The 16,480-nt window shown below is 28.9% G+C and overlaps 1 protein-coding gene across 1 annotated transcript in view; it reads right to left on the bottom strand.

Moving 5' to 3' along the window:
- LOC111619913 (kexin-like) overlaps nt 1-16,480 on the bottom strand; it is a 63,542-nt gene that overhangs the window by 25,226 nt on the left and 21,836 nt on the right. Inside the window, 10 exon segments of the mRNA XM_023361737.1 lie at nt 7,346-7,446; nt 7,755-7,967; nt 8,047-8,219; nt 8,416-8,504; nt 8,568-8,644; nt 13,295-13,463; nt 15,044-15,186; nt 15,266-15,438; nt 15,635-15,723; nt 15,787-15,863. Coding sequence (XP_023217505.1) covers nt 7,346-7,446; nt 7,755-7,967; nt 8,047-8,219; nt 8,416-8,504; nt 8,568-8,644; nt 13,295-13,463; nt 15,044-15,186; nt 15,266-15,438; nt 15,635-15,723; nt 15,787-15,863 — 1,304 coding nt within the window.

Genomic DNA, 16,480 nt, shown 5'->3' with positions numbered 1-16,480 from the left:
TTGATTTTTCCGTTTTATATGAATTCCATGTTGTACGAGTCACTTAGATTTTACAAATACGTGAGCCGTTCACAGCCCGGCACACGTATTTGTAAAATCTAAGTGACTCGTACAACATGGAATTCATATAAAACGGAAAAATCAAGTGTTATAGGGGGGTCAACTGTACGATAGAAATGGTCGGTTATTTTTTAACTTTAACTTAATCGATTCCTTTAAAATCTTAAAATACTGAGACCCACTTTAAGGCCCCTCTCGTCCTGGGCCCTGTTCCTCTTGCACCTGCCTAGTTACGGCACTGCCTTTTTATAACACACACAAGACGATTGTACTGCAGATTGTATTGAAGTTCGAACAAATAAATTTTAGTTTTTTTTTTTTTTTTGAGGGTATGTGTCAATGGGGAGGGTTATGCTCCTGTAGCCTACCGTGGATCCGCCCGATAGGCACAGTTTAAAATTTAAATACCTCCCAACATTGATACGGATCTTTTGTTGACAACACAAAACTCTTAATTAGAAAATAACTTCAATATTCTAAAAAAAACCGGGCAGATCTAACCTCATTAGTTTTATCAACCGAACTTCCTTTTAATTATTTTCAAACTTTGTTATTTACAGTTCTCATCTCACACTAAGCTGTTATTTAAACGAATTTGTTATAACTGGATTAGTCGCTATAATCAATGGGGGAATATATATATATATACCTATATTTTTTAAAATTACAAAAAATTTATTTTTTTATCAAGGGAAAATCGAATAATCATTAATTTTATTAATTTTTTTAATGCTTAGATCTAAAAAAAACTCTTCACTTGTTTTTTAATATCAACGTGAGAATTCTGTTCTTATGAATGACCGTGTGAATGCAGTTAATTCGTGTGTTGCTAATTGCAAACGTTTCTGAAGATTTTCTCAGCAGAATTAAGTCAATTATACTTATATATTTTTTTAAAAAACACATCACGCAATAACTTAAAAATATATATTTTTTACTTGTTACACTCGTTTTAAGGATATATAATTGCATAGTTATTATTTATTACCGGTAAAAGTAGAATACTTTTAAATTCTCATTAATATTTTCTTAACATAATTATTCTATATATAATAAGAGAATAATTACATTAAGTTTAAGCCGAATGATCCATCAACAATTATGAGAAAATCGTGATTAAAAAACGATCGCTAATCACCATTAATTGTCATAACCATTCCATATAAAGCATAATACTCCCTATGTTATTTTACTCGTGCTAAGCAATTAAATCATCATATTTTTTTATAATTCGAAATTCTAATCGTCTCAACAGTAAACTACACAAATATTTGGAAATGATTTCAATTCGCTTCAGCTTTTAACTGCTTATTCTATTGCCTTTCATAATAATTCTAAGCGTTGTTTACATCGAAACAGAACAATTATATGGCCTAAAGTTACTGAACTACATTAATAAGTAACGTACACAAAATGTCGAATTATTTAAATGAGGAAATGAAATTTGATTAATGAATTTTGAGCTTAATTTACTTCAGTAACTTAAAATTATTATTAAACTAACTTTATATATATATATATAAAAAAGACTTCTTTTCTCATTTAATCCCTTTTTTTTTTGTCAGGAGGATTAGAAAGAAGTTAACACACCGCCATTAACCTGAATATTGAGATCGTCAATGTAGATAATAATAATAATAAGTTAAGTGATAACGAGTAAACGAATTAGCTATGAGTAAAATCGAAATTAATTTTGCCATTTCCTTTTTTTCAAAAAGAAAAAAAAGTGTGTAAATTTATTGAAAACGGACAGAGTTTTCTATTAAATTAATTGCGTAAGTAATACTGGATTCTATATAGAGTCTACGATCATCAAGATGTAAGCAATATTAAAGGAATATACGAATTTCCTTTATTATTATCTCNTTATTTTGATCAAGTAAACAACAACATTCATATTTAATTTTAATGTATAAACACATGTTGAGTCACATAATGTGTACAATTTTATTGTGTCATTCAACATATTAAAAGTTACACTAACTGAACCTGTCTTATCTTTGTGTCCAGACAAATTCATTTAGTATAACCATACCAGTCACATGTTAAAATATAAATCTGCAGCAGTAAAGATGTCAAGCTGACATTCTGATGATCCTTGGTTATGAATATGGCCAAGAAGTTATATTTAGAAGTTAACCAATTAACTTCTAAATATTCATTCACATCACTTTCAATACACAAATGCTTATTGGTTAACTTCTAACTCTTAATCCTTCATTTTGAATGTGAACATTAAGTACTGGATTTGAATTTGGCTTAGAAGAAGAACTCCATTATGTGTACAGTTTTATTTTGATGATAATTAAGGAGAACTCCTTAAATTGTACAATGATGTACTTTTTATGGCCAGCAAAGTCAGTTTCCAAAAATGTCAACCCTGCCAGCTGAGGTGATAACCCCAAGGGTAACCCCCTAGTGAGTTCAGTCCTGGTCATGAAAAGTACACTATTGTGTGTGACAAGAAAGAAAGGGTTGAGATGTTATCTATGTGAGCTTTTCAGTGGTATAAGTACATATTTGTATTCCACTAAGTCTACTTACTAGTCACATGAATAAACTATCACCTAAAAAAAGTTTCTGCAAATATTTTCTGAGTCATTTCTTCAATGTCAGGGAGTTGATGAATTATTGTATATGTAATTAAGAAGGTTACATCATTGTACACAACAGGAAGGAAGAGGGTCAAACATGACTAGAACTGTACACAATGGGTGACACCTGACTCAAAAATTCATGGGTTACAAAAATTTTACTCAAGTTTGAACTATAGGTGGTGAATCTGAATCTGGCACCATTCCTCACCATTTGGTTGGCCCTTTATTACTGACTGAACCAGGATAAGAAAAGACGATTTCCATGAAAGGAAAAAAAAAATTTTTTTATATAGTACAATAAACTCTGCTTATTGTAATCACTGTAGGATTAGTGTAAATTTATACCAACAATCAATTAGTAACATTATGCAAAATAAATAAGGTTACAATTACAGAAAATTCTTTTTAATATTAGTCAATAGTCCCCTGAAAAGTTAAAACAATTTAAAAATGTATAACTTGAAGACTTATTAATTATAATTAATAATTCATCCAGGATTGTTTGTTACTAAACTTCAACAACAGCTATCATAAATGCCAGAAATTTTAACTGTTTGTGTGTGTGTGGTGTGTGCAAATAACACAGTTCAAAGCACGGATTAAGACCAATAACAATAACTTGTTGATAACATTGAAAATGATTTTATGTTACGACTGCTAGAAGGAAAGAAAGCCTATTTATCCAAAGACACTGATAACAACTGAACTTGTTACAATATGTGACATCTATTATATTATGGAATAAAATTTAAAAATTAAACTTTTCAAGTATTAAGAATACTTATTTGTATACAGTACTGTACACAGAAATGAATATATACTGTATGTAGTGTATAAAATGTTCAACTTTACTAAAAAATAAAAGCAGAAATCATTCAAAACTTTTAAATTCTTATTTCATTCAAAATCAAAACAAATAAAAATGTTGCTTCAAGGAAAATTTTTCCATCAATACTTTCTTATTAACAAGGTTCTTTAAGATTAATCTGTTTATATTGGAATAAAATACAAATAACAGAACTTTAAAATAAAGACCAAAAAACTAAAAATAGAAATATCATTTCAGAAAAACATGAAATAACCATAGCTCTGATTTTTATATAATCATTATCATATCCTATATATTAGATAAATGTGTTAAGAAACAGAAAAGGATATTATAACAGAAGATAAACATTTATCAGTTGCCTTTACAAATTCATAGTGAATGAGTACGGATCAATTTATTTCTTTAATTACAATTAAACTTTTAAATATTTAAATGCAAAATCTATAAACAAATGTAAAATGTGACAAATGTAAAAAAAATCAATATCTGGCAAGTAAAATTATGTTAAAATTGCAATTTAATATTGCAATATAGTTTTTAAAAATTGTTATTGAAGCAGTTTTACAGTACCAGAACTTTAAACTTTTTTATATTTATTCTAACATTTAATATATTCTTTAAGATATAAACTGAAAGATGCTTTTGAAAACAGTGAAAAGTATTTTTAAAAATGTCAAATGGATTATTAGAAAGAAATTTACTTGTTCTTGAAGATGAATGTATGTAATATTACAGGAAAACTGTATACAGCATATATTCATTTGATGTTCTACACACATTAGAAACTATATTTTTACAGGTATATTTGCTATGTTCTTTTCGAAAAAAAAAAATTAAATAAAAATAATTTGAAAAACCAAGTCATATTGCCATTACTGAGGAAAGTTTTTATACTGATAGTTTAAATGATTCTTTAAATCATCCACTTGATTATATTCAAAGCAAAATATTAAGCACAGGAAACAGTTTAAAAGAAAATGTGACAAAAGATATTAACACAGTTTCCATTAAGTGAGAACTACTCATTTAAAAATAGTTCAACTGATAACTGTCAATATGAACAATTATATGGCAAGATTACAATAACTGCTTAGAGACACTGATTACCTTGAAATGTGACTTAATAATGAACCATTACTGTATGTTAACTCTATGCAAAAAACAAAGTGATTTATCATAATCCCTAATTAGAAAGTTTGTCGAAACTAATAATGCCAGCTAGTTTGACTTAATCTTAACCAATGATATCATTTACTGTTAAGTCTTGTTTTAGTTTTTTGGGTTGCAATTTAAAAAAATTGTAGACCTATAAATTTCCACTGTCATCTGTCTGTCTTTCCTTAATCTCAAGAATGGAGTTGGACAGATAAAAGACAAGACTAGATATGAAAACCTTAGGGGCAGGAAGCCCCGATTAACTACATATGAACTTCTGACGCAAACTGGAAGTCATGTTATTTCAATTGAAAATTTCCCCAGAGAGGTGTTAGTTGACTGGCACAACTCTATTGTTAAAGGAAAAGTATGATGTACAGGGGACAAACTACTAATAATTTAAGGTAGAGAGGATATACAGTATTTTAAATTTATTTAATTAAAAATGTGATTAAAAATTGTAGCTAGCATTGTGACGATGTCACAATAAATAAATAAAAGTTAATAGAAAACAAGTGATTATTATAAATATTTAATATGAAACACAGACTTGCGATATCACCACCAAACAAAGTTATTTCTATTCCAAATTAGCACATAAGAACACAGTAGTTAATTATTCATCTGTGATGAATGAACTATTTAAAAGTGCAGAAACAGAAGTACATTCAAACTTTTCCAATGCATTGTTCAGCTAATTTCTTGTCTACACATAACTTCAGAAAAATCACCAATAAATGGTGCACTAGAATATTTAAAAATATGTAATGATATTTTTATTATATATTAGACATTTAGAAAAAGATCTTACAAGATGGCAATAAGCTTTTGTCGCTTGATAAATTAAAACTAGCTCTTCCAAAAATGTATTTTCATTTTGTATTTTGATAACAATTAATTCTAAACATTCATTTTTTTCAATGAGTAGATTATAGTCTAGCATGGATTATAGAGAACAACATAAATGACTAAAATTATCAATTTTTAGGAGCATTTAAAATTAATTCTGACATGCCATAAAATTCAGAAAATGTTGGATTCCTTAGAACACAACAGAACATTCATTCCACTTTTCAAGGAAAGAATTTTTTTTATTTGCTTTTTTCAACATGTACGAAATTTTAGAACAAAATTAATAGCAGTCGTAAGCTCAACGAAAAAAAATCTTATGAAACAAAGTAAATTATTTCTTTGAACTAATTTATCTAAATTTTGTTGAATTAGGACTATCAAAAAACAAACAATCAATGTTAATACACACTATACAAACATAATCCAAATTTGTATAATAATGTATTCTAGACAAAATTAACTCAAAGCTGACAATAGAAAAAAAGTGTAATTAAATATTAAATAAAATTTGGTAAAATTTAGTATTAGATCAACTTCATAATTTTGATCATGTACAAGTATATTATTTATTTGGAAATTTACAAAATGGCATGCAAAATTATTTTTTGAAAAAGTTTTTTTTTTAATTTAACATTTCATAATATTTGTATTTACAAAAACTCATTATATGATATATCTAAATCATTAATAAAAAGTAGTAATACATTTTTTTAATAAGCAGTCAATGAGGTGATTTGTTCTAACTTTCAACTGATTAGGAATTATATACCAAACCAGTACAAATTTCAATTCAATTAATCAAAATTTAGGAGACAGACTTGATCAAAATTCGGTGGTATTAGATCAAAAACTGCTGGGTGTCTAGCAGAGACCACTTGTCCTGATCCATCAGTAAACAGTTGATCTTTAAACTCTTGAACCAGCTATAACGTCTGCAGAGTATTTTTTCTGGCAGACATTGTCTGATTGCATCAAGCAACCTCCAGCAAAACCAATATATGGTTTTGATGGAGGTGGAAGTTGCTTGATGACTCTAGATATGACACTTGTGGCACATTGACTTTTCTGAACATCTCAGTTGGTGATGACTGTCCTAATAAAAAAAAAAAAAGGGGGAATAAGACACTTAGGGTCAGTCACCTGTAATTTATTGAACTGTGATATCATATTCTTTGTTCATCTGACATCTGTTGATATTTTCAATTGCAGTGATTTGTTTACATGTGTGACTAATCTAAGTAAACATTTCTCCTGTTCTGTTGGTTTTAACCCTTTGCTTTTGTAGATTTTCACAATTATGCTTAACTTTTCAATTTCAGTGTATATGCTTCAAAATACAATATATTGCATAAGTTAAAATTTATTTATTGATTATTTAAAATTAATAAAGTTTTAATAAAAATACAAAAATCATAATTAAAATAAATTAATGTAATTTAAAAATAAAATTAAAAATGGTGAAAAAAACATTTACTCCTAAAAAGAATCAAGTTTATATATCATTTGAAAACAAGTGAAATACATTAACCAGGACAGAGTGAAGAGATAAAGAAAGAATGAGTGTCATTCTCTCAGGTGATTAATGCCATCATGATGTTTTGAAAGGAATTATTTGGATTCTATCTCAGATCAATGTAATTTTTCTTTGCTTTAATAGCTTATATCAGTGAAGGAATAAATTTCTATCAATTTTTACTGATATAAGAAAATGTTGTTTTGCTAATAAATTGCAAAATTTTAAAACTATTATGAATTATAATGTTTAATTAAGTTCATTTTTTATGTCAAGAATGTATTGTTTCCATTCATTTCAAATTCAATCAAATAATATCTTAAAAGGAAAGTTACTCACTTAACTTCAAGTGCTAAAGCACAGATTCCTGCAGCAAGTGGAGCTGATGCTGATGTTCCAGTATGACTAGAAGTACACTGTTGTCTGAGATCAGTTGTCACCTATAAAAATATTTATATAATATAATATAATATAAAAATCAAAAAATTATTGTTACTATGATATTTCATTTTAAATTTTGACATTGTCATGTCTTTTTTTAAATAATATTCAATAATAATTTTTGTTTTACTGACAAATTTTGTATTAATTTTAAATACTGTACTTATATTTAAATTGTAAATGATGGTAAACTTTTTATAAAGTAAGAATATTGAAAATACTGGTACAAAAATATATACACATTATATATAATATATTTATATAATATATAAAAATAATAATAAATGTATGCATGTGTGAAACTCACAATCTGTCTTTCACCTGTGGAACCACTACTGTAAGTAGTTGCCAGAGTAGAAGAGCATGCTTCACTATACCATGGCACTAATCCATTTTCCGTTGCGCTGCTTATAGATAAAGTCCAGATCGCATTGGTGTATCCATCACAATTGCAATTATCATGCTCTCTACCACCATTTCCAGAAGCCCAGATAAAGATGGAACCCAATCCACGACGACCCTAAAAATTAAATTTACATATAGAATAAATAATTTATTTTTTAAAAAAGTGGAATTTTAACACTTAGAGAATGTATTACATTTTTAATTCCATCTGTGAAAGCACGAGTGGCAAGCACTCCGGGACCATCCACAGTTTTTCCATCATCATCTGGTCCCCAAGAAGCGCTATAAATATCTATATGCTGGGGATTGAGACTGAGCGACCGAGCTTCCACGACATCTGTCACATCTCCATCCAACATCTTGACACCTAATTATCCACCATAAGAATAAGTTTATTAATGAATTATTACATATTAATTCTTCCATTTATTGCTAACAGTACAGCACATCTGAGCATTATTACATTACCAATGTATATTCTGCTCCAGATGAAATGAAGAAATTAAACAAATGGTTTTATTGCTATAACTTATAATTGAAAATTTTAAAATGAAAAATTATACCTCCCACTTTAGCTCTATAGGCAACTCCTAGAGCACAGAAACTATTGTTGGCTTGAGCAGCAACTTCACCCGCACATCTCGTTCCATGCCTTGAAAACAATCATATTAGCATTTGCTCTATTCATTTTTAATTTTAACAAAAGAAACATTACCTATTAGAATCTAGCAGATCATATCTGGGTTGCGGATCAGGATCGTGATCATTAATATCAAAACTAGCTTCCGGATCCTACCAAAAAAAGAAATGATAATTTTAGTTGCTTGGATTTGGGTTTCCTCCCTATTTCACCCTGTGGGCACTAAGAAGGCCTCTTTTAGCAAGCCCATTATGCGGCCAGGTGGTGAGAGACGGGGCCCGACATATCCGGGCGGACCACCCCCGAAAAATTCATGGATTTGGAGTTTTATGGCATAAATGCCAGGTTTAGTGTTGCTGTATGTCCTTTTGGATCTTATAATATGTGATAATTGTTCTGTTGTATGTTTTAAAGTTCTGTATATAAGCTTATTGCTTTCAGATAAATGTACAAATTTTAAAAATTGTTTATTTTACATCAAATTAAAAGTTCTCTTAATTGATACTTTTTACGTTTCCTCTATTAACAACCGAACACGTGTGTGTAACAAGATCTCTGTCAGAGGAATAACCTCTCTTTTTCTAGAGGTAAACTACTAAACAGTAGATTCTCAGACGGTTTAAAGTGGCGCTGCAGTTGCTTCGACGTTGAAAATACATTGACAACGTTTGATACCGCCCAATTTATATATTACCTCCGATTTAAATAAATTTAAAAACATTTTTGAATTTTTTTTTTTTTAAAAAAAGGCACTAAAATTGACTTCGATATATTAACCCGGTTCCTCGACCTTGAGATGAACTACGTCTAGTTAATTATTTCGCTTCGTTATACAGCAATCGATATTAACAGTAATATATATTTGATTTTGCCACAAAACGCATTATGTCCTACTAGTTAACTAATTATAAATATATTTAACATACGTTACGTAACTAGCTTATATTGAGATTGGCGTAAAAAATTAAAAAAATACACAATTTTTAAACGACTTTCTCCCCCAAATAAAGAAAAAACCCTACTGTACTTTATAAGGAAAACTTTTAAATATAAAATTTATAACCTGTTTTATAGATCCGTACGAATGTAATTTCCAAGACGAAATTTAGAGGGAGGGAGAGAAGGAGGGAAAGATAAAAAAAAAATAATATTACCGCTCGAACAAAAATAGATTATATTACTACGGCATTTATCATAAAAGATATGCTTTCAAACTCAGGCTATTTGCATTTTCTTTTGTTATATAGTTGCTACTATAATAGAAATAGAAAACGTCGAATTGAACGTTTCCTCCTCCCTCGAGTCCTTTTTACTCCAAGACAGATGTTTGTGAAAACTATTCATAACCAATTGCCGATACGTAAATGGACAAAATTAACATAAACCAATAAGGTCAAACTTTACGCAGATTATTAAAAATACGTTATATATATAATTGAATAGATTTCTTTTTATATAATAATACTGTAATTTCCATTAAAGTAGGTTGTTTAATGTATTTTAGTCAATAAAGTTTCATCCCCTTAATTGTAACAGAGAAAATTCGTTAAAGGAAACGGTTCGACTGTGTTAAAAACTCGTCACATATTGCTATTTATTTATTAAAAATAATATATATATATATATATTTCTAGCGGGGTTGTTACGTGTTTACCAGACCATAAACTAATCCGTTGAGTATCTTTGTCACATATTTGTCGAACCGCAACAAAACATGTCTAGAGTAACAAAATAAAAATTCTGATTTGCATATCGCGTGTTATCGTAATTTTATTTTGATACGTAAAAATCTATCGGAAAATTTTTCTCCGGGTTATAAATCTAATGTATACATTTTAATACATGAAATATAATGCGTTAGAATTAACACAGAAATGAATGTTTATTCTAAAAAGAAAGAAAGAAAAAAAAAATGTATCTTGATGTACCTTTCGGGTATTTTTTTTAACCTAAAAAGAATAAAGCTATCATCATCAGTGGCGGATCCAGAAGAATCCGAAAGAGGTTCTTCTGTTCTTAAATATTTGAGTAATTATAAGTACAGTATCTTTTATCAGTGACCTAACTAACTTTACACGTGTCCTGTACAAAATTTTATTTTTGGCACTTTCTTTTTTAGTAAAAAAAAAATATAAACAAATACAGTCGACCCTCCCTATAACATTGTTGATTATTCCGTTTTATATGAATTCCATGTTGTACGAGTCACTTAGATTTTACAAATACGTGAGCCGTTCACAGCCCGGCACACGTATTTGTAAAATCTAAGTGACTCGTACAACATGGAATTCATATAAAACGGAAAAATCAAGTGTTATAGGGGGGTCAACTGTACGATAGAAATGGTCGGTTATTTTTTAACTTTAACTTAATCGATTCCTTTAAAATCTTAAAATACTGAGACCCACTTTAAGGCCCCTCTCGTCCTGGGCCCTGTTCCTCTTGCACCTGCCTAGTTACGGCACTGCCTTTTTATAACACACACAAGACGATTGTACTGCAGATTGTATTGAAGTTCGAACAAATAAATTTTAGTTTTTTTTTTTTTTTTGAGGGTATGTGTCAATGGGGAGGGTTATGCTCCTGTAGCCTACCGTGGATCCGCCCGATAGGCACAGTTTAAAATTTAAATACCTCCCAACATTGATACGGATCTTTTGTTGACAACACAAAACTCTTAATTAGAAAATAACTTCAATATTCTAAAAAAAACCGGGCAGATCTAACCTCATTAGTTTTATCAACCGAACTTCCTTTTAATTATTTTCAAACTTTGTTATTTACAGTTCTCATCTCACACTAAGCTGTTATTTAAACGAATTTGTTATAACTGGATTAGTCGCTATAATCAATGGGGGAATATATATATACCTATATTTTTTAAAATTACAAAAAATTTATTTTTTTATCAAGGGAAAATCGAATAATCATTAATTTTATTAATTTTTTTAATGCTTAGATCTAAAAAAAACTCTTCACTTGTTTTTTAATATCAACGTGAGAATTCTGTTCTTATGAATGACCGTGTGAATGCAGTTAATTCGTGTGTTGCTAATTGCAAACGTTTCTGAAGATTTTCTCAGCAGAATTAAGTCAATTATACTTATATATTTTTTTAAAAAAACACATCACGCAATAACTTAAAAATATATATTTTTTACTTGTTACACTCGTTTTAAGGATATATAATTGCATAGTTATTATTTATTACCGGTAAAAGTAGAATACTTTTAAATTCTCATTAATATTTTCTTAACATAATTATTCTATATATAATAAGAGAATAATTACATTAAGTTTAAGCCGAATGATCCATCAACAATTATGAGAAAATCGTGATTAAAAAACGATCGCTAATCACCATTAATTGTCATAACCATTCCATATAAAGCATAATACTCCCTATGTTATTTTACTCGTGCTAAGCAATTAAATCATCATATTTTTTTATAATTCGAAATTCTAATCGTCTCAACAGTAAACTACACAAATATTTGGAAATGATTTCAATTCGCTTCAGCTTTTAACTGCTTATTCTATTGCCTTTCATAATAATTCTAAGCGTTGTTTACATCGAAACAGAACAATTATATGGCCTAAAGTTACTGAACTACATTAATAAGTAACGTACACAAAATGTCGAATTATTTAAATGAGGAAATGAAGTTTGATTAATGAATTTTGAGCTTAATTTACTTCAGTGACTTAAAATTATTATTAAACTAACTTTATATATATATATATATAAAAGACTTCTTTTCTCATTTAATCCCTTTTTTTTTTGTCAGGAGGATTAGAAAGAAGTTAACACACCGCCATTAACCTGAATATTGAGATCGTCAATGTAGATAATAATAATAATAAGTTAAGTGATAACGAGTAAACGAATTAGCTATGAGTAAAATCGAAATTAATTTTGCCATTTCTTTTTTTTCAAAAAGAAAAAAAAAGTGTGTAAATTTATTGAAAACGGACAGAGTTTTCTATTAATTGCGTAAGTAATACTGGATTCTATATAGAGTCTACGATCATCAAGATGTAAGCAATATTAAAGGAATATACGAATTTCCTTTATTATTATCTCTTATCTTTTTTTCAAATACAGTAATTAATGTACACGCTGATTACGATGTCGAAACGAATTTCCAAAGAATTTAGAAAAATAAAATTAATTGCACACTACAGGACGTTTTGGACGGATTAAGATAAGAAATTTTGCCAGTTCCGTTTCATAAATTTACTGGAAAGATTAAAATCTAAAATAAAATAAGAATATTTTAAAGTTAATCTTCGTTTTATTTCGGTTAAAACTCGTTAATTTATTCATTTATTTACGGAAGGAAGTTTATTTTTTTTTAACCATTCGATAATTGAATATTTTGTTAAGTTTTCCTCCCATTTTATATTGAATATTGAAGCAATCTGCATGTTTTACATATGCTAACTTTTATTCTGAACAGTTATAAACTTACCATTCTGGTATAAATAAATACAATTGCATAATAAAACATGCCATTTTGTAAAATGGCATGTTTTATTATGCAATTGTATTCCTTTGACTTCATTTTGTAAAATTAAAATTATCTTAGTATTCAATGTAAATTTAAGGGAGAGGAAACTGTTTTAAATAATAGTACGTATATAAAATTTGAATTGGTATTAAATTATTAAAAGATTAATATTTAATTAACAGAAACACTTCGTGGTGTTGGAATGACTTAACAGGAACACTTCATTATACGTTTAATTCTCGATTATTATTATTTTTTTTTAAATAAGTAAATAAATTAGAATATACTCACGTAATTTTGCGCGATATCTGGATGATCTTTTTCTAAACCGTCGTCTAATATGGTGACGACGACATTTTTTCCTGTCACACCTTGAGCCCAAACTTCTTGCACATTCATATCCAAACCCGGTCCACGATTCTAAGAAGAAATTTGAAATGTAAACATAAAAAAAAAAAACCTTATACAATAATCGTATAGGGTTATAAAATTTTTCATTATTTATAATTCTACATTTTTCATATACATATAGGCCTATATATATAAAGTAAGAAAGTGCCACTATCTCCTATAAATATTACAAACGGGGAGTCGAGAACGAGCTAAATATGGATCGAGAAATACAAAATTCTGTTGTTTGCAGTTAAATATTAAGCAAAACTACGACTTGCAATATATCATTTCTTTATAAAATAAAAAAACTTTGAGTAAAAGCAATATAAATTATAATATATTATATTCAAGAAATATATTTTATAAGTAAGTCTGCCCACTTTTGACATACATAAAGCCATTAAAATATTTAAAATTTAATTAAACATAAAAGAAATAGATGTAATAATAATAAACTTTATTTATTTAAAATACAAGGATGGAAATATTTCAACAAATATTTTTCAAAACATGTTTATTAATTTTACCAGAACGAATTTCTATATAAAGATTATATCAATCGAAGAATGTTCGAAATTTTAATAAATGCAATTCCCAACTCACGTGTCAAATACTTGTTTGTTCAATGTCAATAGGGTCCAGCCCAGAAATTACTCGGTTCGATCAACTCGGGGTATTCTCTACCAGTTTTATTTGCTTCTANTTTTGAAATTTTTTTTTTTTAAAAAAAGGCACTAAAATTGACTTCGATATATTAACCCGGTTCCTCGACCTTGAGATGAACTACGTCTAGTTAATTATTTCGCTTCGTTATACAGCAATCGATATTAACAGTAATATATATTTGATTTTGCCACAAAACGCATTATGTCCTACTAGTTAACTAATTATAAATATATTTAACATACGTTACGTAACTAGCTTATATTGAGATTGGCGTAAAAAATTAAAAAAATACACAATTTTTAAACGACTTTCTCCCCAAATAAAGAAAAAACCCTACTGTACTTTATAAGGAAAACTTTTAAATATAAAATTTATAACCTGTTTTATAGATCCGTACGAATGTAATTTCCAAGACGAAATTTAGAGGGAGGGAGAGAAGGAGGGAAGGTAAAAAAAAATATTACCGCTCGAACAAAAATAGATTATATTACTACGGCATTTATCATAAAAGATATGCTTTCAAACTCAGGCTATTTGCATTTTCTTTTGTTATATAGTTGCTACTATAATAGAAATAGAAAACGTCGAATTGAACGTTTCCTCCTCCCTCGAGTCCTTTTTACTCCAAGACAGATGTTTGTGAAAACTATTCATAACCAATTGCCGATACGTAAATGGACAAAATTAACATAAACCAATAAGGTCAAACTTTACGCAGATTCTTAAAAATACGTTATATAATTTTGTATTAATTTTAAATACTGTACTTATATTTAAATTGTAAATGATGGTAAACTTTTTATAAAGTAAGAATATTGAAAATACTGGTACAAAAATATATACACATTATATATAATATATTTATATAATATATAAAAATAATAATAAATGTATGCATGTGTGAAACTCACAATCTGTCTTTCACCTGTGGAACCACTACTGTAAGTAGTTGCCAGAGTAGAAGAGCATGCTTCACTATACCATGGCACTAATCCATTTTCCGTTGCACTGCTTATAGATAAAGTCCAGATCGCATTGGTGTATCCATCACAATTGCAATTATCATGCTCTCTACCACCATTTCCAGAAGCCCAGATAAAGATGGAACCCAATCCACGACGACCCTAAAAATTAAATTTACATATAGAATAAATAATTTATTTTTTAAAAAAGTGGAATTTTAACACTTAGAGAATGCATTACATTTTTAATTCCATCTGTGAAAGCACGAGTGGCAAGCACTCCGGGACCATCCACAGTTTTTCCATCATCATCTGGTCCCCAAGAAGCGCTATAAATATCTATATGCTGGGGATTGAGACTGAGCGACCGAGCTTCCACGACATCTGTCACATCTCCATCCAACATCTTGACACCTAATTATCCACCATAAGAATAAATTTATTAATGAATTACTACATATTAACTCTTCCATTTATTGCTAACAGTACAGCACATCTGAGCATTATTACATTACCAATGTATATTCTGCTCCAGATGAAATGAAGAAATTAAACAAATGGTTTTATTGCTATAACTTATAATTGAAAATTTTAAAATGAAAAATTATACCTCCCACTTTAGCTCTATAGGCAACTCCTAGAGCACAGAAACTATTGTTGGCTTGAGCAGCAACTTCACCCGCACATCTCGTTCCATGCCTTGAAAACAATCATATTAGCATTTGCTCTATTCATTTTTAATTTTAACAAAAGAAACATTACCTATTAGAATCTAGCAGATCATATCTGGGTTGCGGATCAGGATCGTGATCATTAATATCAAAACTAGCTTCCGGATCCTACCAAAAAAAGAAATGATAATTTTAGTTGCTTGGATTTGGGTTTCCTCCCTATTTCACCCTGTGGGCACTAAGAAGGCCTCTTTTAGCAAGCCCATTATGCGGCCAGGTGGTGAGAGACGGGGCCCGACATATCCGGGCGGACCACCCCCGAAAAATTCATGGATTTGGAGTTTTATGGCATAAATGCCAGGTTTAGTGTTGCTGTATGTCCTTTTGGATCTTATAATATGTGATAATTGTTCTGTTGTATGTTTTAAAGTTCTGTATATAAGCTTATTGCTTTCAGATAAATGTACAAATTTTAAAAATTGTTTATTTTACATCAAATTAAAAATTATCTTAATTGATACTTTTTACGTTTCCTCTATTAACAACCGAACACGTGTGTGTAACAAGATCTCTGTCAGAGGAATAACCTCTCTTTTTCTAGAGGTAAACTACTAAACAGTAGATTCTCAGACGGTTTAAAGTGGCGCTGCAGTTGCTTCGACGTTGAAAATACATTGACAACGTTTGATACCGCCCAATTTATATATTACCTCCGATTTAAATAAATTTAAAAACATTTTTGAATTTTTTTTTTTTTAAAAAAAGGCACTAAAATTGACTTCGAT

This window comes from Centruroides sculpturatus, unplaced genomic scaffold, assembly GCF_000671375.1.
Source record: "Centruroides sculpturatus isolate CEXI.00-Female unplaced genomic scaffold, Cexi_2.0 scaffold160, whole genome shotgun sequence".
Classification (NCBI taxonomy): domain Eukaryota; kingdom Metazoa; phylum Arthropoda; class Arachnida; order Scorpiones; family Buthidae; genus Centruroides; species Centruroides sculpturatus.
This window is presented reverse-complemented; position numbering and strand designations above follow the sequence as displayed.